Source organism: Sphaerodactylus townsendi, linkage group LG08 (genome assembly GCF_021028975.2).
Source record: "Sphaerodactylus townsendi isolate TG3544 linkage group LG08, MPM_Stown_v2.3, whole genome shotgun sequence".
In the NCBI taxonomy this organism is placed as follows: Eukaryota; Metazoa; Chordata; class Lepidosauria; order Squamata; family Sphaerodactylidae; genus Sphaerodactylus; species Sphaerodactylus townsendi.
The window spans coordinates 109,494,015-109,512,705 of NC_059432.1; the positions used below are offsets into that span (position 1 = coordinate 109,494,015).

At 43.4% G+C, this 18,691-nt stretch overlaps 1 protein-coding gene across 1 annotated transcript in view; it reads right to left on the reverse strand.

Moving 5' to 3' along the window:
* The window catches only part of LOC125438522 (cytochrome P450 2J2-like), a 20,941-nt gene extending 2,849 nt beyond the window's left edge, over positions 1-18,092 (reverse strand). Inside the window, exons 1-7 of the mRNA XM_048506954.1 lie at positions 17,925-18,092; positions 13,964-14,126; positions 8,776-8,925; positions 5,824-5,951; positions 5,389-5,565; positions 4,562-4,703; positions 4-130 (exon numbers count right to left, since the gene is read on the reverse strand). Of these exons, the coding sequence (XP_048362911.1) occupies positions 4-130; positions 4,562-4,703; positions 5,389-5,565; positions 5,824-5,951; positions 8,776-8,925; positions 13,964-14,126; positions 17,925-18,092 (1,055 nt within the window). The remainder of the gene's footprint in view (positions 1-3; positions 131-4,561; positions 4,704-5,388; positions 5,566-5,823; positions 5,952-8,775; positions 8,926-13,963; positions 14,127-17,924) is intronic.
* Between the last annotated feature and the right edge of the window lie 599 nt (positions 18,093-18,691).

Consider the following 18,691-nt stretch of genomic DNA (forward strand, 5'->3'; position numbering starts at 1 on the left):
TACAATAAGATATATTGATAACGTTGGATCTCATGAATTACAGCATTGGTGTAGGGCAGTTTCTTCTGATCTTGGTAAGAAAATGATTGAGAGGAACCCAAAATGTCATCGATCTCCTTCTGAACTTTCCCTAAGGGAAATAAAACCAAAGCTTTATTTGTGACATTATAATGGCCAAATTGTGGGAAACATTGATTGCAGGTGAAAGTATTCCTCATCCTCCCTTTAAAGAAGTTGGAATGTCAGCTGAGATACATTCAAGTCGTGCTATCCTAAACGAAGTTACACCCTTTGAATCCCACTGAAGACACTGGGCCTAGAAAAATGTTCCTCTGCAGCCAATAGTGTTGCCAAGTCTGCATTTCTATTTTCATTAACAATTTATAGGAGAAGAGAACAGGAAGAACAAAAACAGTCAGTATGTGCTCACTGGCATGTAGAATTTCCTTTACTGGGTATTCAAAATAACTGACTTAAGCATGGCACCAGGGCCCTTTCCCCACGGGCAAAAACAGCGTCCCCAGGGAGCTGTTTGCATGGGGGGTGCAGCTGCTTCGCAGCCGCGCTGCCCTCGCGCCTCCCCAGCGGCGCGAAGCCGCCATTTTCCCACCTCGCTCCCCAAGCGAGGTTGTTGGAAAACGGTGGCTTCCAACCAGTGCCGTGCGAACGGCAGTGGCTGGAAGGCGCCATCCCTTCCCCCTTTACCCGATTGACCTACCTTCTCTGCGACCGTTCGGTGTGTCGCCGAAGCCTGGGGACACGCCCCCCTGCCCTGTGACTCTGGAGCAGTCGTGCAGGGCAGGGGGGCTTGTCCCCTGGCCTCCGGAGATTTTTCTATCAATCCTAGAGAAGGTAAAGCTCCAATCGGACGATGCTTCTCTTGGCGCCCGTCTTCCCGTTCATTACCAGGACCGTTTGTGCGAGCAGTCCCGGGGGCCATGCGGAAATGGCCCAAGAGTCATAAGAACATTAAAACAGCCCTGCTGGATCAGATCAGTAGTCCATCTCATTCAGCATCCTGACTTGCATAATGGCCCACCAATTCATCTGAAGGCCCAGCACCAGGTCACAGAGGCCAAGGGTGAAGAACAGACCGAAGGTCTGCAATAACAGTGGCTCCCTGAAAGGAAGAAACGGGATTCATCAAAAGCCTTCATCAAAGCCTCAGAAAAGCCCTGCTGGATCAGGTCAGAGAGAGTTCATTAGTCCAGCATCCTGTCATACTGTAGCCAACCGTTTCTTCTGGAGGACCAACAACAGGGTGTAGAGCTGAGGCCTTCATCATAACATCAGAAGAGCCCTGCTGGATCAGATGATTGAAAGTCCATCTAGTCCAGCATCCTGTCTCACAGAGTAGCCAACTGGTTGTTCTGGAGGGCCAATTACTGCTGGATCAGATCAGTGGTCAGTCTAGTCCAGCACCCAGTCTCACTTAGTGGCCTTGAATCAGGTCAGCACCTGCTTGAAACGAGGGGCTTGTCAGGTTCCCCATTCAGATTAATTGTCTGAACGCGGAATCTGACAGGCATGGTGTATCACATTCAAGTTTTGGATTCACCTTTGTTTCAAACAGGAGCATATGAACTTCATATTCCAAGTGTGGTTGGTAGTTCTACAGATCGATGGGCATGCATTGAAACGAACATCTGTGATTTGGGTTGATCTCTTGCAACACTAGGTATGCTGCCTCCCAAAGAAATACTTAGGCCGTTTCCGCACGGGCGGAATATGGCGGCCTGGGGACGGCAAAAACGCCGTCCCCAGGCAGCCATTTGCACAGGGGGCGCAGCTGCATTGCAGCCGCGACGCCCTTGCGCCGCCCGACCGGCGCCAAGCCGGCGTTTCTGGAGTGCGCTGGGAAGCGCACTTTCCCGGGAACGCCGGCTTGAAGCCGCTGCCATGCGAACGGCAGTGGCTTCAAGGCACCTCCCCCCACTCCCTCCCTGCACTTACCTTGTCCCCGGGCCTCCGGCACATCGCCAAGGCCTGGGGACATGCCCCCCTGCCCTGCGACGCTGGAGCAGGCGCGCAGGGCCAGGGGGCGTGTCCTCAGGCCTCAGCGACGTGCCAGAGGCCTGGGGACATGCTGGGTCGGCCGGGCGATGGTGCTCTGCGGCGCCGTCATCCCGGCTCTTTCTGGGACCGTCCATGCGGACGGTCCCAGCGTCGTCGGGTCGGCGCGAAATGCGCTGACCCAGCTGCTTTCGCCTCCATGCAGAAACGGCCATTGTGTCATTAGGACAATACTTTTGGATCTGGAGCACCAGACCCTAATTAGCAAAGCAGAAAAGTTTTGCTCCCCTCTTTTTCTCTGGATTTCCTTTAGCCCTTCTGTAACAGCCAAACATTTATATTAACAAGTTGAACCTAAATTTAGGCATGCTTTATCTCTTGTAAAATGGAATGTTCTACCCTCAGCCCTATGTCAGGGGAGGGTTCTTAAACTTCCACCCCATGAAAGGTATTTGAGCTAAGAATGGCAAAGAATCTGTTGTGCATGTATTGCACCACTCCCACTGTATCGTACAGTTAGGGCAAAACTATTACTTCTCCTACGTGTGGGTACTGATTGTTTATCTGATCTGCATAAGACTGTAGTTTTATTGAACCATGAAGATATGCATATTGTGGAAATGATGATTACGTCTTTTACTTACAAGTGTGTTATATTCCTTTTAATTGTTAGTCCACTTTCGACCGGTTATGCCATTAAAGGTTATATGTATGTAGGTGTCATTTAAACTGTCTTAGGGAGGAAACATCACTAGTTTAGTGTTTTCAAAAAATGATGCATTCGGCTGAAATAAAACTTCCTGAAGGCATCTTTGGGGAAAAGCTGTGTGGATTTCCTTCGCATTATGCTTCTTTGAACATCCTCGGGAAGCAGGGGCATAACACCTTGATTTTTACAGAGTTTGTTCTAGGCTTTCTAAAGCACCAGTCAAAAACTCATTTAATTTATTTATTTATATTTATTTATATATTTATAATTAATTTTATATACCGCCCCTCCCCCGAAGGGCTCTGGGTGGTGAACAGCACAATAAAACAACAATTACATTAAAACCCCATTAAAACAACAAATTAACAAAATTACATTGGCGTCCAGCATAAAACTTCATAAACCCACCCTGGAAGGAAACAAGATAAGAGAGCGGAGGGCCCCCATAAGTATTAAGACCCAGAGTGTAAAAGGGGAAGGAAAGGGGGGAAAGGGGCGCTCATCAGCGCCCCCTCCCCCAAAGCCCGGTGGAACAATTCGGTCTTACAGGCCCTGCAGAACTCTCCAAGATCCCGCAGGGCCCGGATAGTTGGTGGTAAGGTGTTCCACCAGGCCGGGGCCAGAGCTGTAAAGGCCCTGGCCCGGGTAGAGGCCAGCCACATCATTGAGGGCCCAGGGACCACCAGCAAGTTGGCCTCTGATGAACGTAGAGGCCGTGCAGGGACATATGAGGTAAGATGGTCCCGAAGGTACGAAGATCCCAGGCCGTGTAAGGCCTTAAAGGTAAGCACCCATACCTTATGAATGATTTGGAACTCAACTGGGAGCCAATTGAAAGTACGTACAGCTGATTGAAGGTGAGCAAAGATGTACGACCAGAGCTAGAATTGCCTGGTAAGGTTGCCACCTCTGGGTGGGGAAATACCTGGAGATTTTGAAAGTGGAGCCTGAGAAGGATGGGGCTTGGGTAGGGGGAGACTTCAATGCGGTATAATGCCATAAAGTCCACCTGCCGTTTTCTCCAGGGAAATTGATCTATTACCTGGAGATCAGTTCTAATAGTGGGAGATCTGCAGCCACTGCCTAGAGGTTGACAACCCTAGGTGTAGGGATTTCCCAGCAACAAACTGAGGTCTAAGCCTCTATCACTGATGATGCATCTGATAGTTGGGCAAAAATTCTATAGTAGAAGCTGTTTTTAACCATAGAGTTTTTGCCCAAATATCTGACTAGGAACAAGAGCCCCCAAGCAGAGGACCCCCCACCCCTTGCATGGGTTTGGGAACCTTAATTAGGGCTGGGGAAGATGGTATCTGTGGACATTCTCATAGTAAAATTTTCGAAAGCCTTCCTGGTCATCGAGGAGGGCGGAAGTAGAATGGGAAAGGTGCGGTGGGGCCCAAGAGAGCATTGGCTTTTACTGTTCCTTGCAAAAATCAATTCTCTGTTTTAATTTTATTGATATGTCGATATGAGCATTTAGGGAAGCAGGAAGGCACCAGCAACATGGACACATGTGTGGGCAAGGGAGGATTGAGGGGGAAGGCATGGATGGCGGTTCCAGAGAGTGGAAAGGCTGGCCATTGGTGGAGGGAAGATGTCTGAGGCAAACCTGTGCACACTAGCGAATCTGCCCGCTTCGGCAGTGAAGCAAATTGAAAGTTGCATTAGATGTGGTCTCGCTTTCCGCAAAGAGAATAGAAAGTGAAAGCGGAGCTCAAGGAAATAGGTCCATACAAGAAATCTTGCCACGACGGACATTCATCCCCATCATGAACCAGACACCTTGTGCATAATTAGCCATAATGTCTTGTGCTCAGATGCACAGCCATTTTTTACCTTGAATATCTGGATAATTTGTCATTAAGAGCAGCGCCCAGAGAAGCGTGGTGGTGGTGGTTTCCGTCCCTGCAGTGAACAAGTCCACAATGGACTGGATGAGGTTCTCTTCATTGTAGGTAGAATTGGGATCCCTCTTGCTCTGTTATTGTCAATAGGAAAAAGAAGTTTGCAATGAATTCTAAGCCTTTTTCTGTTCTAAGCAAAGCACTGCACAATGTCCCACAAAACTGAAAATACTTGGTGACAGAACAATCTGGACAGTAAAATGTAACAGACTTCCCTCTGTGATACACCTCTGAAGATGCCAGCCACAGATGCAGGCAAAACGTTAGGAACAAAATCCACCAAACCACAGCCACACAGCCCGGAAAACCCACCACAACCAGTTGAATCTGGCCATGAAAACCTTTGACAATACAAGAACAAGAGGAGTTTGGATTTATAGCCCGCTTTTCTCAACTGTAAGCTGTAAAAGCAGCGTAGAAACTCCTTCTATGCCTCACTCCACAACAGGCACCTTGTGAGATAGGTGGGGCTGAGAGAGTTCTGAGACTAGTCCAAGGTCACCCAGCTGGCTTCATGTGGAGGAGTAGGGAAATAAACCTCTTTCAACAGACCAGAGTCCACTACTCCTGGGGAGGAGTGGGGATCAAACCTGGTTCTCAGTTTACAACCCACCTTTTAACCACCAGACCACTCTGGATCTCAGCATGTGTACATGGTTCCCAGTCATTTTTCCCCATAGCAATTATGTGAGGTTGATCAGGGTGGGAGAAAGTAAATGCCCAAATGCCCATCTCTGAGAACCCAAAAGCAATGCTTACTTTCATCATCTGAAGTAGATAGTAATCGATGAAGTCTTGTGGTTCATGCAGTGACTGATGCACCTTATGCTTTTCTATCTCCTTGCTTACAAAGGAAGCTATTTGACCATAGGCAGCAAAAACCTTCTTGTGAGGTCCTGGAAGATGTTTCATGAGCCATGGGAAAGTGTCATACAGCTACAGGTAAGAAGAAGATATGATTTTGATACCCCAGTTTTCTCAACCATAACGAGTCTCAAAGTGGCCTACAAAACTCCTTCCCTTCCTCTCCCCATAACAGATCCCTTGCAAGGCAGGTGGGATTCATTCATGAGGAAATGTTGATGTCTTGGAGAATATTACAGGGATGAGTCTTTGGGAAATGAGACATGTCTGATGCAGGATGAAAAAAAGACAACTCACAAAATGGAACAAGGTTGCTGTAAATTGCAAAACCTGGAATAAAGCATTTCTCAGCTTGAGAAAGTCCTCATCGCCAATAGAAAACCGTTGACCAAAATTCAGGACACAGATCACATTGGTGACGGAATTGGTGATGAGTAATGTAGGGTCAAACGGCTGTCCTGAAAAATAAGATAAGTATCGCTCATATTAATATTAAACTGCCTCCCTGATTAATAGTTACAGAGGATTGAAGAATGGAGCTATCACTGAGCAAGTGAGACCATGGGGAGTGTACAGGCTAATCTGAATTCCCCAGATAAGCCTCCACAGCTCAAGTGGCAGAGCTGGGAATCAAACCTGGTTCCTCCAGATTAGATACACGAGCTTTTAACCTCCTATGCCACTGCGTAAATAAATAAATATTTTATAGCAGCACCATGGACATTGCTGCTGTAGCTGAAGTAGAATGTCATGTAGAAATAGACAGAGGGGAAATAATAGCACTGTTCGAAACAGTCAGAGCACTGTAGAGATAGCACATAGATACTGTATATACTCGAGTGTAAGTCGACCTGAATATAAGTCGAGGCACCTAATTTTACTACAAAAAACTGGGAAAACTTATTGACTCGTGTATAAGTCTAGGGTGGGAAATGCAGCAGGTACTGGTAAATTTCAAAAATAAAAATAGATACCAATAAAATTACATTAATTGAGGCATCAGTAGGTTAAATGTTTTTGAATATTTATTTCAAAGAAAAACAGTAAACTAGCTCTGTAAGTGGAAAAGAGGGTCAACAAGAACAATATGGTCTCAACAATAACTTTAAAAGTACAAAAACCTGTGCTCAATCAGCAACCAAGATAAAACACAAGAGTTAAAATCCTTTAATACTGGATTCCTCCTCCTCATCAATGTAACCCAACTTAGATTTTTAGAGGGATATTATCAGAAATGGAAAAGGAGTTAAAGTCTTTGGCAATGTGATCCCACCTTGTGACCCTTAACATTCACCAGACTTACAACAAAAGAATCTTTAAATCTGTTTTCTGTTTCATAAACAATAGTGTGCAGTATAACAATGAAATATGGCAAGCCAATATTTATTATTTATTTTATTTATTTATTTTATTAAATTTCTATACTGCCCTTCTCCGAAATACAGAAATAATCATCAACATATAATAGTTCTGGCCTGCTACGCAAAACAGACTAGCAGTCCTCTTAACAATTCTGAGGAAAATAATATTTATATAGCACCCATTATAACATTTTACAACAGGAAACCAAGATACAAACTAATAGTCAATCAATATAAACAGAATATCCCCTTCTCAACAATTAATACAAACATTCTCATACCTGAAAAATGCAAATACAGTTCATAACAACTGAACTCTGAACTGAATTCTGAGCAAATGGAACCTTTTCTTCCTTATATGGAAAATCTGAGCTCTTTAGCTCCCCCTAATGGACCCTAAGTTACACAAACAGAGCTTACACAAACAGTTACCGTATATGCTAGAGTATAAATCGACCCGGATATAAGTCGAGGGAGGCTTTTACAGCATTAAAAATGGGCTGAAAAGTTGACTTATACACGAGTATGTACGGTAGATTGACATGAGCCATATGAAATTCTTGTCCTTGTTTCACTTTTCTTGGATTTCAGCTAACCACGGATGACATCATTTTTAGAATGGTAATTTGAAAGTTGCCTTCAACCCTTTCTGCACAGCACAAATAAAATATCTTGCAGGCAAAAACCCATTTTGGCTTTTTTTTGTCTGTACAGCGCAGACCAATAACAGCATTGCCAGGAAAAGCAGGTCTTTTTTCTATCTCCACCCCCTCCACCAGCTGTCAATCATGCACCCCCCCTTCTCCATTCCACCTTCCATTTGGTGAAGATTTCTGGTGGTTCTTCTTCTTGCCGCTCAACCATGCTTGATTTCACTGTAAAAAGTACACAGAGTTCCCTCCCAAGCTTTTTTAAACCATTCCACAGCTGTGTGTGTTAATCTGTACAGTGTCAGCCCAAATGAGGATTGCTACTACCATTTGATATTTCTTCCCTTGAAGGCTTACCTTTCCCGAGCAAGAACCTCATTGGGGTGCTGTGTGGTTTCTGGGCTGTATAGCCGTATTCTAGCAGCATTCTCTCCTGACGTTTCGCCTGCATCTGTGGCTGGCATCTTCAGAGCATCTAGAACACAGCCATACAGCCCGGAACCACACAACACCCCAGTGATTCCGGCCGTGAAAGCCTTCGATAATATAAAGAACCTCATTTTTGAGAACACAAGCAGGTGACCAGGAGCAGAAGAAACTTGCAGGTCTTAGCTTGAAAAGACAGTAACCAGCATGCTCTGGAATTTCATTTCCTGCAATGATACTTGGGATTTGTAGTTACCTCTGCCTCCTGATTCCATTTGGAAGAAGGAAGAGGAAATGGCTCCTTGACATGAAATATTCACTGACAGGGAGAAACTAACAAATATTGCCTCCAGAGATCCTCTTCTGGATGTGAACGCTCTCTCTGGGCCAGGCAGACACCAAATCCTCACAATGTTGTGTCCCTATTTCCTTCTTTTTGTCACTCCTATTGATAAAAGCCAGTTCATCTGAATAGCAGACTCTGACATTTTCCCCATCAGTGTCTTTTCAAAGAGCTTCCAGGAAGGAAAAAAATCACTTCTGGGACTTTGGACAAAGCACCTTTCAGGAGAAGCAAAATAAGTGATGATGCTAATTTAGAAGCTTCCAGTATTCAAAAGACTTTCAGGTCAAGTGAGAAATTATAGGAATGCCTTAATATGTTAACACTGACCTTGCTCCTTGGAGTTTCCTAAAAGATGGAACAGTCCAGCAGAATAAGATTTTAAAAGGATGAGAAAGTAAATGCTTTTGCAAGAGAAATTCGTGAGTTAAAGGAGAAGAGAGAATCCACAGACTTCTGCAGATGGAGAAAAGTGATGGAGAAATCTCTTAGGAATGCATACCTTTTGTATTTGCCAAAGCATCAGCAAGCTGAGAGGCCTCTTCTTGTATTTGGTACTCTATGCCTTTCTTCCCTAGTCCCAGCTTTCGCATGGTAACGAGGCCAAACTTCCTCTGTTGCTTCCAAGTGTGACCATTTGACAATATAATACCTGAAGATATAAATGAAAAATTAAAATGAGAAATTGGGAAAAAAGTAAGAAAATCCTTACAGCTACAACAACAATTTGACCTTCTTTTTGAAGACCAAACAAAGCAACTTCAGAATGTGAAAGGAAGAATAGAGGTGTTGGAAGCTCAACTAAGGGGGAACAACCTTCATTTCAGAAAAAAATATCTGAACAAGTTGGAAAGGCCAATTTAGAAGGTGCCTGTAACAAACTTGGAATGTCCAGGCAAAAGCAACTTTCAAAAGTTCCTTATTGTACTGGCAATCATAGTCGAAAGCAAGCAATGCGAGTTCTGAGAGTCTCAGAACACTGATAGCAGTTAATACACTTTCAATCCCGTTTCCTGCCTTACAAAAGAAAAACACAGGACAGTTCACACAGGCTAGAAAAGATAAAAACCTAGCTGGAATCTTCCCGTCTAGGCTCAGAGGCAGGCAAGACAGGCGGGAAGAGCCAAGGACGAATTCACACGCCAACAACATCCTGACAGTGCCTTTGATAAATTGCTGCAGGATTCAACTAGATATATGGAATTAATTCCAGATTTGCATACAAAAATAAAGCTTCCCAGGGATATCCTAGTGAAGTTTACACATAAAAGAATACAAGACAAGATTTTGAAAAAAAAAATAGAAGAAGAGTTGGATTCATGTCCCCCCTTTCTCTCCTGTAAGGTGACTCAAAGGAACTTACAAACTCCTTACCCTTCCCCGCTCACAACAAACACCCTGTGAGGTAGGTGGGGCTGAGAGAGCTCAGAAGAACTATGACTAACCCAAAGTCACCCAGCTGGCATGTGTTGGAGTGAACAGGCTAATCTGAACTCCCCAGATAAGCCTTCACAGTTTAAGCAGCAGGGTGGGGAATCAAACCTGGTTCCTCCAGATTAGAGTGCATCTGCTCTTAACCACTATGCCACTGCTGCTCCTTAGAGAGAATCCCCTAGTGATAGTAAGCACAGAAATACAAATATTTAAGACCTCCCAAATATAATTCTCGAAAAAGGAAGGCCCCTTCCGCACGGGCCATAAACGGCGCCCTGTGGATGGCAAAAACGCTGTTCCCAGGGAGCCGTTCGCACAGGCGGTGCTGCCAAAACGCAGCGCCGCCAACCTGGCTCCCCTCCCCCTCCCCCAGGGCAGCATCAGGCCGCCTCCAAAAATCTCCCTCCTGGAGGAAGGTTTTTGGTAAACAGCGCATTCCCGGCTGCGCGGTGCGAACGGCACCCCCGGGAATGTGCTGTTTCCCCCATCCCCATCCCTCTCCCACTCACCTCATCGCCTCCGTCACCCTGCTGGCCTCTGTAGACCCTCCCTCGCTGTCCTCTGACCCCTGGAGGTCAAAGGGCAGCGTGGGCGGGTCTATGGAGGCCAGCAGGGCAACGGAGGCGACGAGGTGAGTGGGAGAGGGACGGGGAAGAGGTGGCGCCGGCCTCTTTGGGGGCCGCTTGCACGCTCTCGTGCAAACGGCCCCCACCCTTCCACCGGCAGAATTCCTGCCTGTGGGGAAGCGCCCTTTCCACAGTGCAGAAAGGGCCCTAGTGAATTTAACTTTTGGTGGCAGATACTAATCAATAAAGAAATTAAATATTTTTGAAGGATTCTGTTCGCATTGGAGCTGATTTTACCTTCTGGGAAGAAATTAATTTCAACACTGCAACAAGCACAACAATTAATAGAATATCTTTCAGGAGAGAAAGATTATGGAAGTGCACCAGGAGAGCCCTATTTGAGTGATAACCTGCTAACTGCACAAAGAAAAGAACCTGACATAAGCTCACTGACAAATAGACTCTGAAAAATTCTAGATAAAGAGGAAAACAGACTCCCCTTCAAAGAGATCATTTTAATCAAGTGTAAAAACAAGATGTTATTTGTATTCAAGAAACTCATCTTAAACAAAAACTTCAATACTTGCCGACTAAAGTTAATTAGAAAGTGTATACTCAGCTCAGACTCACTCAAAAAATCTGGAGTAGCTATTTGTTTAAAAAACAAACACATAATGGTTCTGGAAGAAGCCAAAAGCCCAGCAACAAGATTCATTATATTAAAAATCGAATTTCCAGATCATAACTTTTTACTTTGTAAATATCTATGTATTAAATAACGCTAGAGATCATTTTTTTAAAGACTTCCAATCAATATTGGATTTTCAAGAAGGTTAAATTATCATAATTGGCAATATGGATGCAGTTTTAGATACGAGGAAAGACAGATGAAAAAAAGACAGCAGGAGACAAACTTCCCAAAAATGTATTCACTTATATTAATCTATTAAATTTTGTGGATTCCTGGTGTAGGAAATATCCAAGGGCAAGAGACTACACTTTCTACTCAGATAGACATCAATCCTACTCCAGAATTGACATGGGTTGGATTTCGAAGTCTCTACTGGTCAATCTATATAAAGTAGAAATCAAACTGAGAACTTATGCGAACCACAAACCAATAGAAATAGCATGGTCTCCAACAAGCAAAGGAAGAAGAGGATGGAGAAAGGAAGATAACCTTCTATTACATAAGGATGTGGTCAAAAATGTAAAAAATGTAAAGAAAACTTAGAGGAATTTTAAAAAATTCAATAAGACCGAAGGAATGTCTAATATAATAATCTGGGAAACAACTAAGACATATATACGAAGAAAATTAATCGCAATTGCTGCCAAACAGAAGAAAGATAAGATAGGAAACAAAATATTTTAAATAGAATGAAAATATTAGAGGAATAGCACAAGTAAACAACACATTAAAAAACATTGAGAGAATTAATGATGGTGAGACACCAACTTGATTTATTAGAAATGGGAAAAATGCAAAAAAGCTAAGGTTTTTGAAGCAAAAGATGTTTGAGCCTGCTAAGAAACCAGGTCAATTTTTAGCACATTGCTTCAGGAAAAAAACCTGAAAGAAGAATTATAACAGCCATTGGAAGGAAGGATACTCCGATGTATTTGGAAAGAGAAATACAAGAACAATTTGTTTCCTATTTTTCTGAATTTTACAAAAAACTAAAAGTGGAAGAAGCATTAAAATATTTTGCCCAGATTCCTATGAAGAAACTCACAGAAAAACACCAGACATTTTGAACAAAGCTATATTCATTTTTAACTATCACAAGTCATTTTTTTTTACTATCACAAGTTATTTTATAATTTTAAAAAGGGAAAGCTTCAGGACCTGATGGTTTAATTTCAAAATATTATAAATGTCTGGAGACAATTAATTATACCCCTACAAGGTGATGATGAATGAGCTCTACTTAAAGAGAAATTTTCCTCTGACTTGGGAAGAGGCTCATGTGACCTTAGTCTATATATATAAAAAGCTAACAGTGTTTTTGTTGATGACAGTATACCTCAGTAACTGCTGGGCCAATTCCTCTGAAAATTCCCAGCAAGTTAGCCACAGAAATGCGTGACCGGGCCCTGCTAGTATATAAATAAGAGAACGGCCCAGAATTACCACAATCATATAAAATAATATAATTATTAATTATTTGCATCTATAATGGAAACCAGGTTAAGAAAGTACATTCAAGAGATGATTCATGAAGACCAGACAGACTTTGTTCTGAAAAGATTTATGAAAGACAATATACAATATGTGATTGATGCTCTGAAGCTAAAAAAAAAATGAAAACTGCATTCATCTTTTTGGATTCAGAGAAAGCTTTCAATACTGTCTCATGGAAATTTATGTTAAAAACGCTGGAATACATGAACGGTGGTTTTCAGATTTCTAGAATGGATGCAAAGAATATATACCAGATAGAATGAGAGAATTTTAATCAATGGCATTCTGACAGAAGAAATTCACATTGAAAAGGGAATGAGGCAAGAATGCCCACTTTTACCATTATTATTTATCCTGCTTTTGGAACTTTTGGCAAAAAAAGGCCAGACCAGATCCAAAAATTATGGGTCGAAAAGTAGATGGAGAAGAATACAAGATAAAAAGTTTTGCAGATGATATGGCATTGGCAATAAGTAATCCCAATTCTTCAATAAAACATTTGATGGAACAAATAGAACTATGTGGACACTTTGCAGGATTTAAAATTAATTGTCAAAAAACAAAAATTATTACAAGATTTTTAACAAAACAAGAAATAATAGATATTGGGGAGATAACTGGTTGAGATGTTTTTACTAATAAAGTTAAGTGCCTGGGGATTAATATGAATGGTCAGACTAATAATCTGTTTCAAGATAATTATGGGACAACTGGGAAAAAATTCAAGAAGATTCACAAAGATGGTCCAAACTTAAACTATCCTGGTTAGGAAAAAATTGCAAGTATAAAAATGAGAGTTGTGCCTAAGTTGAATTTCCTAAGTTGAATTTCCTATTTCAAATGTTAGTTATATTCAACTCTGTGTGTGTTTGTGTGTGTGTGTGTGTGTGTGTGTGTGTGTGTGGGTGTGTAAGATTTAAAGTTTTACAAGATGAATGAAGAAGAGGAGGCCTAGCGATAGCAAATATTACGTTTTATTATCAAGCAACGGGATTTACATGGATTTCTGGCTGGATATTGAACCCTCTTCATAGGTATTGTCAAAGGCTTTCACGGCTGGATTCAACTGGTTGTGGTGGGTTTTCCGGGCTGTGTGGCCATGGTCTGGTGAATCTTGTTCCTAACATTTCACCTGCATCTGTGGCTGGCATCTTCAGAGGTGTATCTCAGAGGGAAGTATGTTACACACTGTGAGCTGTACAAAACCATGGTATAGTTTGATCTCATATCTTGGAAGCTAGGAAGGTTGGTAATTGGATGAGAGTTCACCAAGAAAGACTCTGCAGAGGCAATGACAAACTCCCTCTGCTTCTGTGGTCACCATAAATTGGTTGCGAGTTGATGACCCACACTTCCATACATAAATGCCTCCTCAAAATCCATGCCTCCTTTTACAGATGACACTTCTTTCAGCTTTACATAGAAGCTAAAGTGCAGGGATTTCTGCTCTTGGATTTCTTTGAGAAGAAAACTAGGAAAATGTTTGTCGTTTCACAAGAACTCACCCTTTTCATTTGCTAAAGTTTTGAAGAAAGGAGTCACCGGCCGCTCATCAAAACATTCTGAATGGTTGATCACACCTTCTGTCACAGCCTCGAATCCAGACAATACCACCACAGGCAAATTCCCTGCCCATATGGTGTAAACGTTTCCGTATTGCTTGGCCAGCTGCCATTGGGAACCAAAAGAGAGAAGTGTTACCCTGAAGCAAACGAGATGATTCCAAATGGATACATTAACCTCATCCTTCCCCAGCTCTTTGGCTGCTGTAGGAAGTTTTCCTTTCTGCCCGTTCTCCCTCCCAGGTGTCTTCCGTTCCTTGTAGCCAAAATATATTCAAAGACCCTTTTAAAAAAACTGAATGTAAAATTGTTGCTTTAACAACAACATGTAGTGTCATAGAAAGTGACCAATGTAATTTTTGTGATGAAGTCCCACCTCCAATTAAAAAAAATCAATATTCTGCTAGCACATATATTTGCTTTATTTCTTATCAGCAATCGACGTGGTCCAAATTTCAAATCAGATGACAAAACTCCCAAATATGAAAATTCCATTACTTCTTGGATTTCTTCACCTTTCGAGGTCCCCCAGTACACTGTAGGACTTTTTTTAGACAAGTCAACTACTTCCGATTTCTGACAGTTTATTCTCAAACCTTTTCTAATACAATATTCCAAAAAATTTTTTGAATAATCTCTGCAACTGAACTTTTCTGAGAACTTGGGCAGATCACTGATGGAGGGCAGGAAGGAATGAGTCTGTGCTTGGCTCTCGTAACCCCTTTTTACAAGGCGATTGCCACTTTTGGGGTCAGGAAGGAATTTTCCTCCAGGCCAGATGGGCCAGGGATCTTAAAGGTTTTTTAGCTGTCTTTCAGGACTGGTGTAGAGGTCACTGGAGATTTGGGGGGTGGGGGAGAGGCAGTTGTGAATTAAATTACATGACCCTGGAGGTTCCTTCCTTCCTTCCTTCCTTCCCTTCCTTCCTTCCTTCCTTCCTTCCTTCCTTCCTTCCTTCCTTCCTTCAGTTAGTTAGTTAGTTAGTTAGTTAGTTAGTTAGTTAGTTAGTTAGTTAGTTAGTTAGTTAGTTTCTACACCATCCCTTCTTTTTCAGGCTCACAGAACAAAACTGGAATATTGCAATTGACCCAACAAGGTGGGTAACAAGTCTCATTAAAATGAGTCATAAGATCATTCATTTAGACATTCAACAGAGATGGGGCCAAGAAGCATCCCATCAGACCTCCTTATCAGTGGTGATTCAGTCAACTTGCCACCTTGACCACAGTGGACACATGCTCTAAAGTCTGATGGGGGTGCAGCATCAGCCCCAGCAACCTTCCATCGGTCATAATGCTCTCCCCAGAGCCCTTGTCAGGGAATAGTGTCAAAGGCCCATTTCAAATCGATAAATCCTGCACAAGTGGAACCATCTGGAAAGTGAATGTATTTTTCAATCAGATGGGATGAATGATCATCAGACATGCAAACCTGAAACGTATCTGTCATTTTTGGGGTGGGGGTTGTTCCCCAGGAAGTTATTTGTTCCGATTTTGGAACCTGTGGACTATTAAAATGCCTTTCCCCATAACCTCTAGGTTAAGAATGGGATGACCCAAAAAGGTGTGGACTGAAAGAAACAGAAGGCTGCAGAACTCCTGAAGTTGAAGGAAGCAAGGCTATGGGACTAGGATCTTGATATATTATTATAAGCTCTTAATACCTTGTTTAAGGGAAGGGAGTGGGAAAAGAGATTTTCATTTTTTACTATATTGTAAATGCTAGAATTTATTGTTTCAGGGATTTTTGTGTGTAACTGGTGAGAATTATTTTGGGGACCTTCATCATCTCAAATCCAGTACACCAAGCATCTGGAGTCTTCATGAGCCACCTGCATGCAGGAAGAAATGGACTTGGCATTATCGGACTGTAATTAGAGGGACACGACATGAAACTTAAACTTGGGCCATTTCCGCACGGCCTCCCTGGCGCCTCCATGCCGGCAAGAATTCTGCCGGCGTGGAGGCGGAGGCCGTTCGCATGCAAGCATGCGGGCGGCCTCCAGAGAGGCCGGCAGACGGCAGGCGGCTCCTCACGGAGCCGCCTTTTCCCCCTTCCCCGTTCCACTTACCGTGTCCCTGTCGTCGGCCTGCTGGCCGTCGCAGCCCCGCCCACGCTGCCCTCCAACCTCCAGGGGAAGGGAAACAGCGTGTTCCCGGCGGTGCTGTTCGCACCGCGCCGCCGGGAACACGCTGTCGGGGAGAAAACAACCCTTTAAAGGGTTGTTTTTCAGGGCGGCCTGACGCCGCCCTGGGGGAGGGGGAGCGACGAATGGCCTGTGCGAATGGCTCCCTGGGGACGGCGTTTATCCCGTCCCCAGGGTGCCATTAATGGGCCGTGCAGAAACGGCCTAAGTTCCATTTCAAAAATCAAAAATAAATCCAAATAATAACACTCCTTTGCAACTCCAAATGACTGTTTCCTCTGCTTCCTCTGTAGATATTTCTTTTGCCACCCTATGAAAAGCTGTATTGATATTGTTGATATTGCTATTGTTACTCATATTATGCTTGTGTGCTGCCCTGAGCCCTTCAGGGGAGGGCAGGATATAAATTGAATAAACATAAACATACTTGATTGACATAATTTATCCTTGTAAGCACGGTGCAATTGATGTACATGGGAATCATTTTATTGTATTTGTCCTATGCTGGAAGCCACCCTGAGCCCATTAAGAGGGAGGATGGACTACAAATTAAAAAGACAGACAGATATCAGGCAGGCAGGCAGGCAGGCAGGCAGGCAGGCACCGCGAGCTCTGTTTTGAACATTGGCACTTCAGCTCCCAGTTTTTCCTGAGGCAATCTTCACACCATTAGATGTATTTAAAAAAACATTTTTTTAAAAAAAGGTTATCTGTGTGCAACCTGCCCACTTGTCTTCTGTGGGAATAATTTATTTGGCCTTGCCATTGATGCAAAGGTGATGAAGACACAAAGACAAGGCTCACTGAAACAGACAATAGTGCCAGGCAAGGTTGAAGGCAATCTGAGGAACGCTGGCAGGAAAGCCCGACACAAAGGACTGCTTGCTTTTGTGGGGTTCTGACCAAAAGGTTGGAGAGATTTGATGAGTAGTCAGAACCCAAGAGAACACCTGGGTTATTCTCTTGAAAACCAATTGATTGCTGGGATGGTGCAGATCAGGTAAACAATAGTCTGCTCAGGGAGCTGATTAAATCACCTTTTGGGTGACTCCATGGGGATTAGTTAGCCCCATTGTCCAGCCAGACACAACTTAGCACCAGGGGAACCATTCAGTAGCCAACAGCCTTCTTGCCTAGACTTGCACACAAGATGGAGCCCAAATCTCTCTGAGGTGGACATTTTGTGGAAAGCAGTGTCTTGCTCTTAGGCCAGTCTTTGGCCACCTTGCCTTTATGGCACCCCTTAGCGGAAGGAGGGGTTCGACTGCTTACAGGGAGCCCAAAGTGGCCTACATTGCTCTCCCCTTCTCAGTTTTATCCTCACAACATCTCTGTGATGTAGGTTGGGCTGAGAGTGTATGATGATGAGCCTAAGTTCATCCAGCAAACTTCCATGGCAAAGCCAGAGCAAGGCTGTTAATTATTGGGTGTTTTGGAGGTCATTAATCCATACGGTTGCTCTAAGTTGAAAGCAACTTGATGGCACATGACACACGATAAAGAAACTGGAGGAAGGTACTTGCTGGTCTGTTGGTGTCTGCCCAGACCTCCTCTTGAGAGGAGTGCCTCATCCTTTCTGAAATCCCTTGAACATTTCCAAGTTCAGCTTGATTCAGGCACAGAACTCAAACGTGTGTCTGCACAGATGACGGCTGGAAGAATAGCAGTTTCAATTTTTCTACCCCCAGAGGAATTGGATTCAAAAAAGCTATTTGTCGATTCTGCAACTCAACAAATTTGTTATTTTATAAGACATACCTTAATGAAGGAATCCTGAGAGAAGTTTATTAATATCCGCCATGCGCCTCCAATGAGAGGAAGCCGGAGAGGCCCTGGGGGATAGTTCCTGTGAGCCCACAGTTGATTCAGGAAGCGCAGTGTCAGAAGACACACTAGGACTGCTATCAAGGTCACCAGTGTCCACATTGTCTTTTTCCTCTGCTGTTCTTGAAGCTTGACCTGACAGCTCTTTGTTGTCTTCCGAGATGTTGCTGGTTTTCTCTGGTAGCACCCTTTTTATATGTTCTCGTCATTAAAAGTGACTTAGAACCTTCTTATGCCATAGATTGTTTGGAAAGTAATCCTCCAGGTATGCTGGCAGGGATGGCACCTAATGGATTGAGGTGCATTCCTGAACCAACCCACTTGATTGTATCTGATAGAAGAACTGAAACTACCCAGATCTTTAGCAGAGAAAACAGAGCAGAGTTATATAAAACGGAGCTATCCTTTCATAAAGTTCGAAATATAACAAGTCAGCCTACAAAAATGTATTTACAAAAAGAGGAAGACAAAATAGTCATGTGCTAAAAAGAACTGACGAGCAAACAAGCTTGCACAAATAAGCAAACAAGGAAAAATGCAGCAGCACGGATTACGATAATGCAGCATACAGAGGAGAGCAAAAGGTAGAGGAGGAGAGGAGGTATGGAGCATGGAAAGCTACACCATAATATGCAGCATTGAAGGTCACCCTCAATCAACCAATTAGCTGCCCAGCTGCACTGCATTAACATACAGCAACC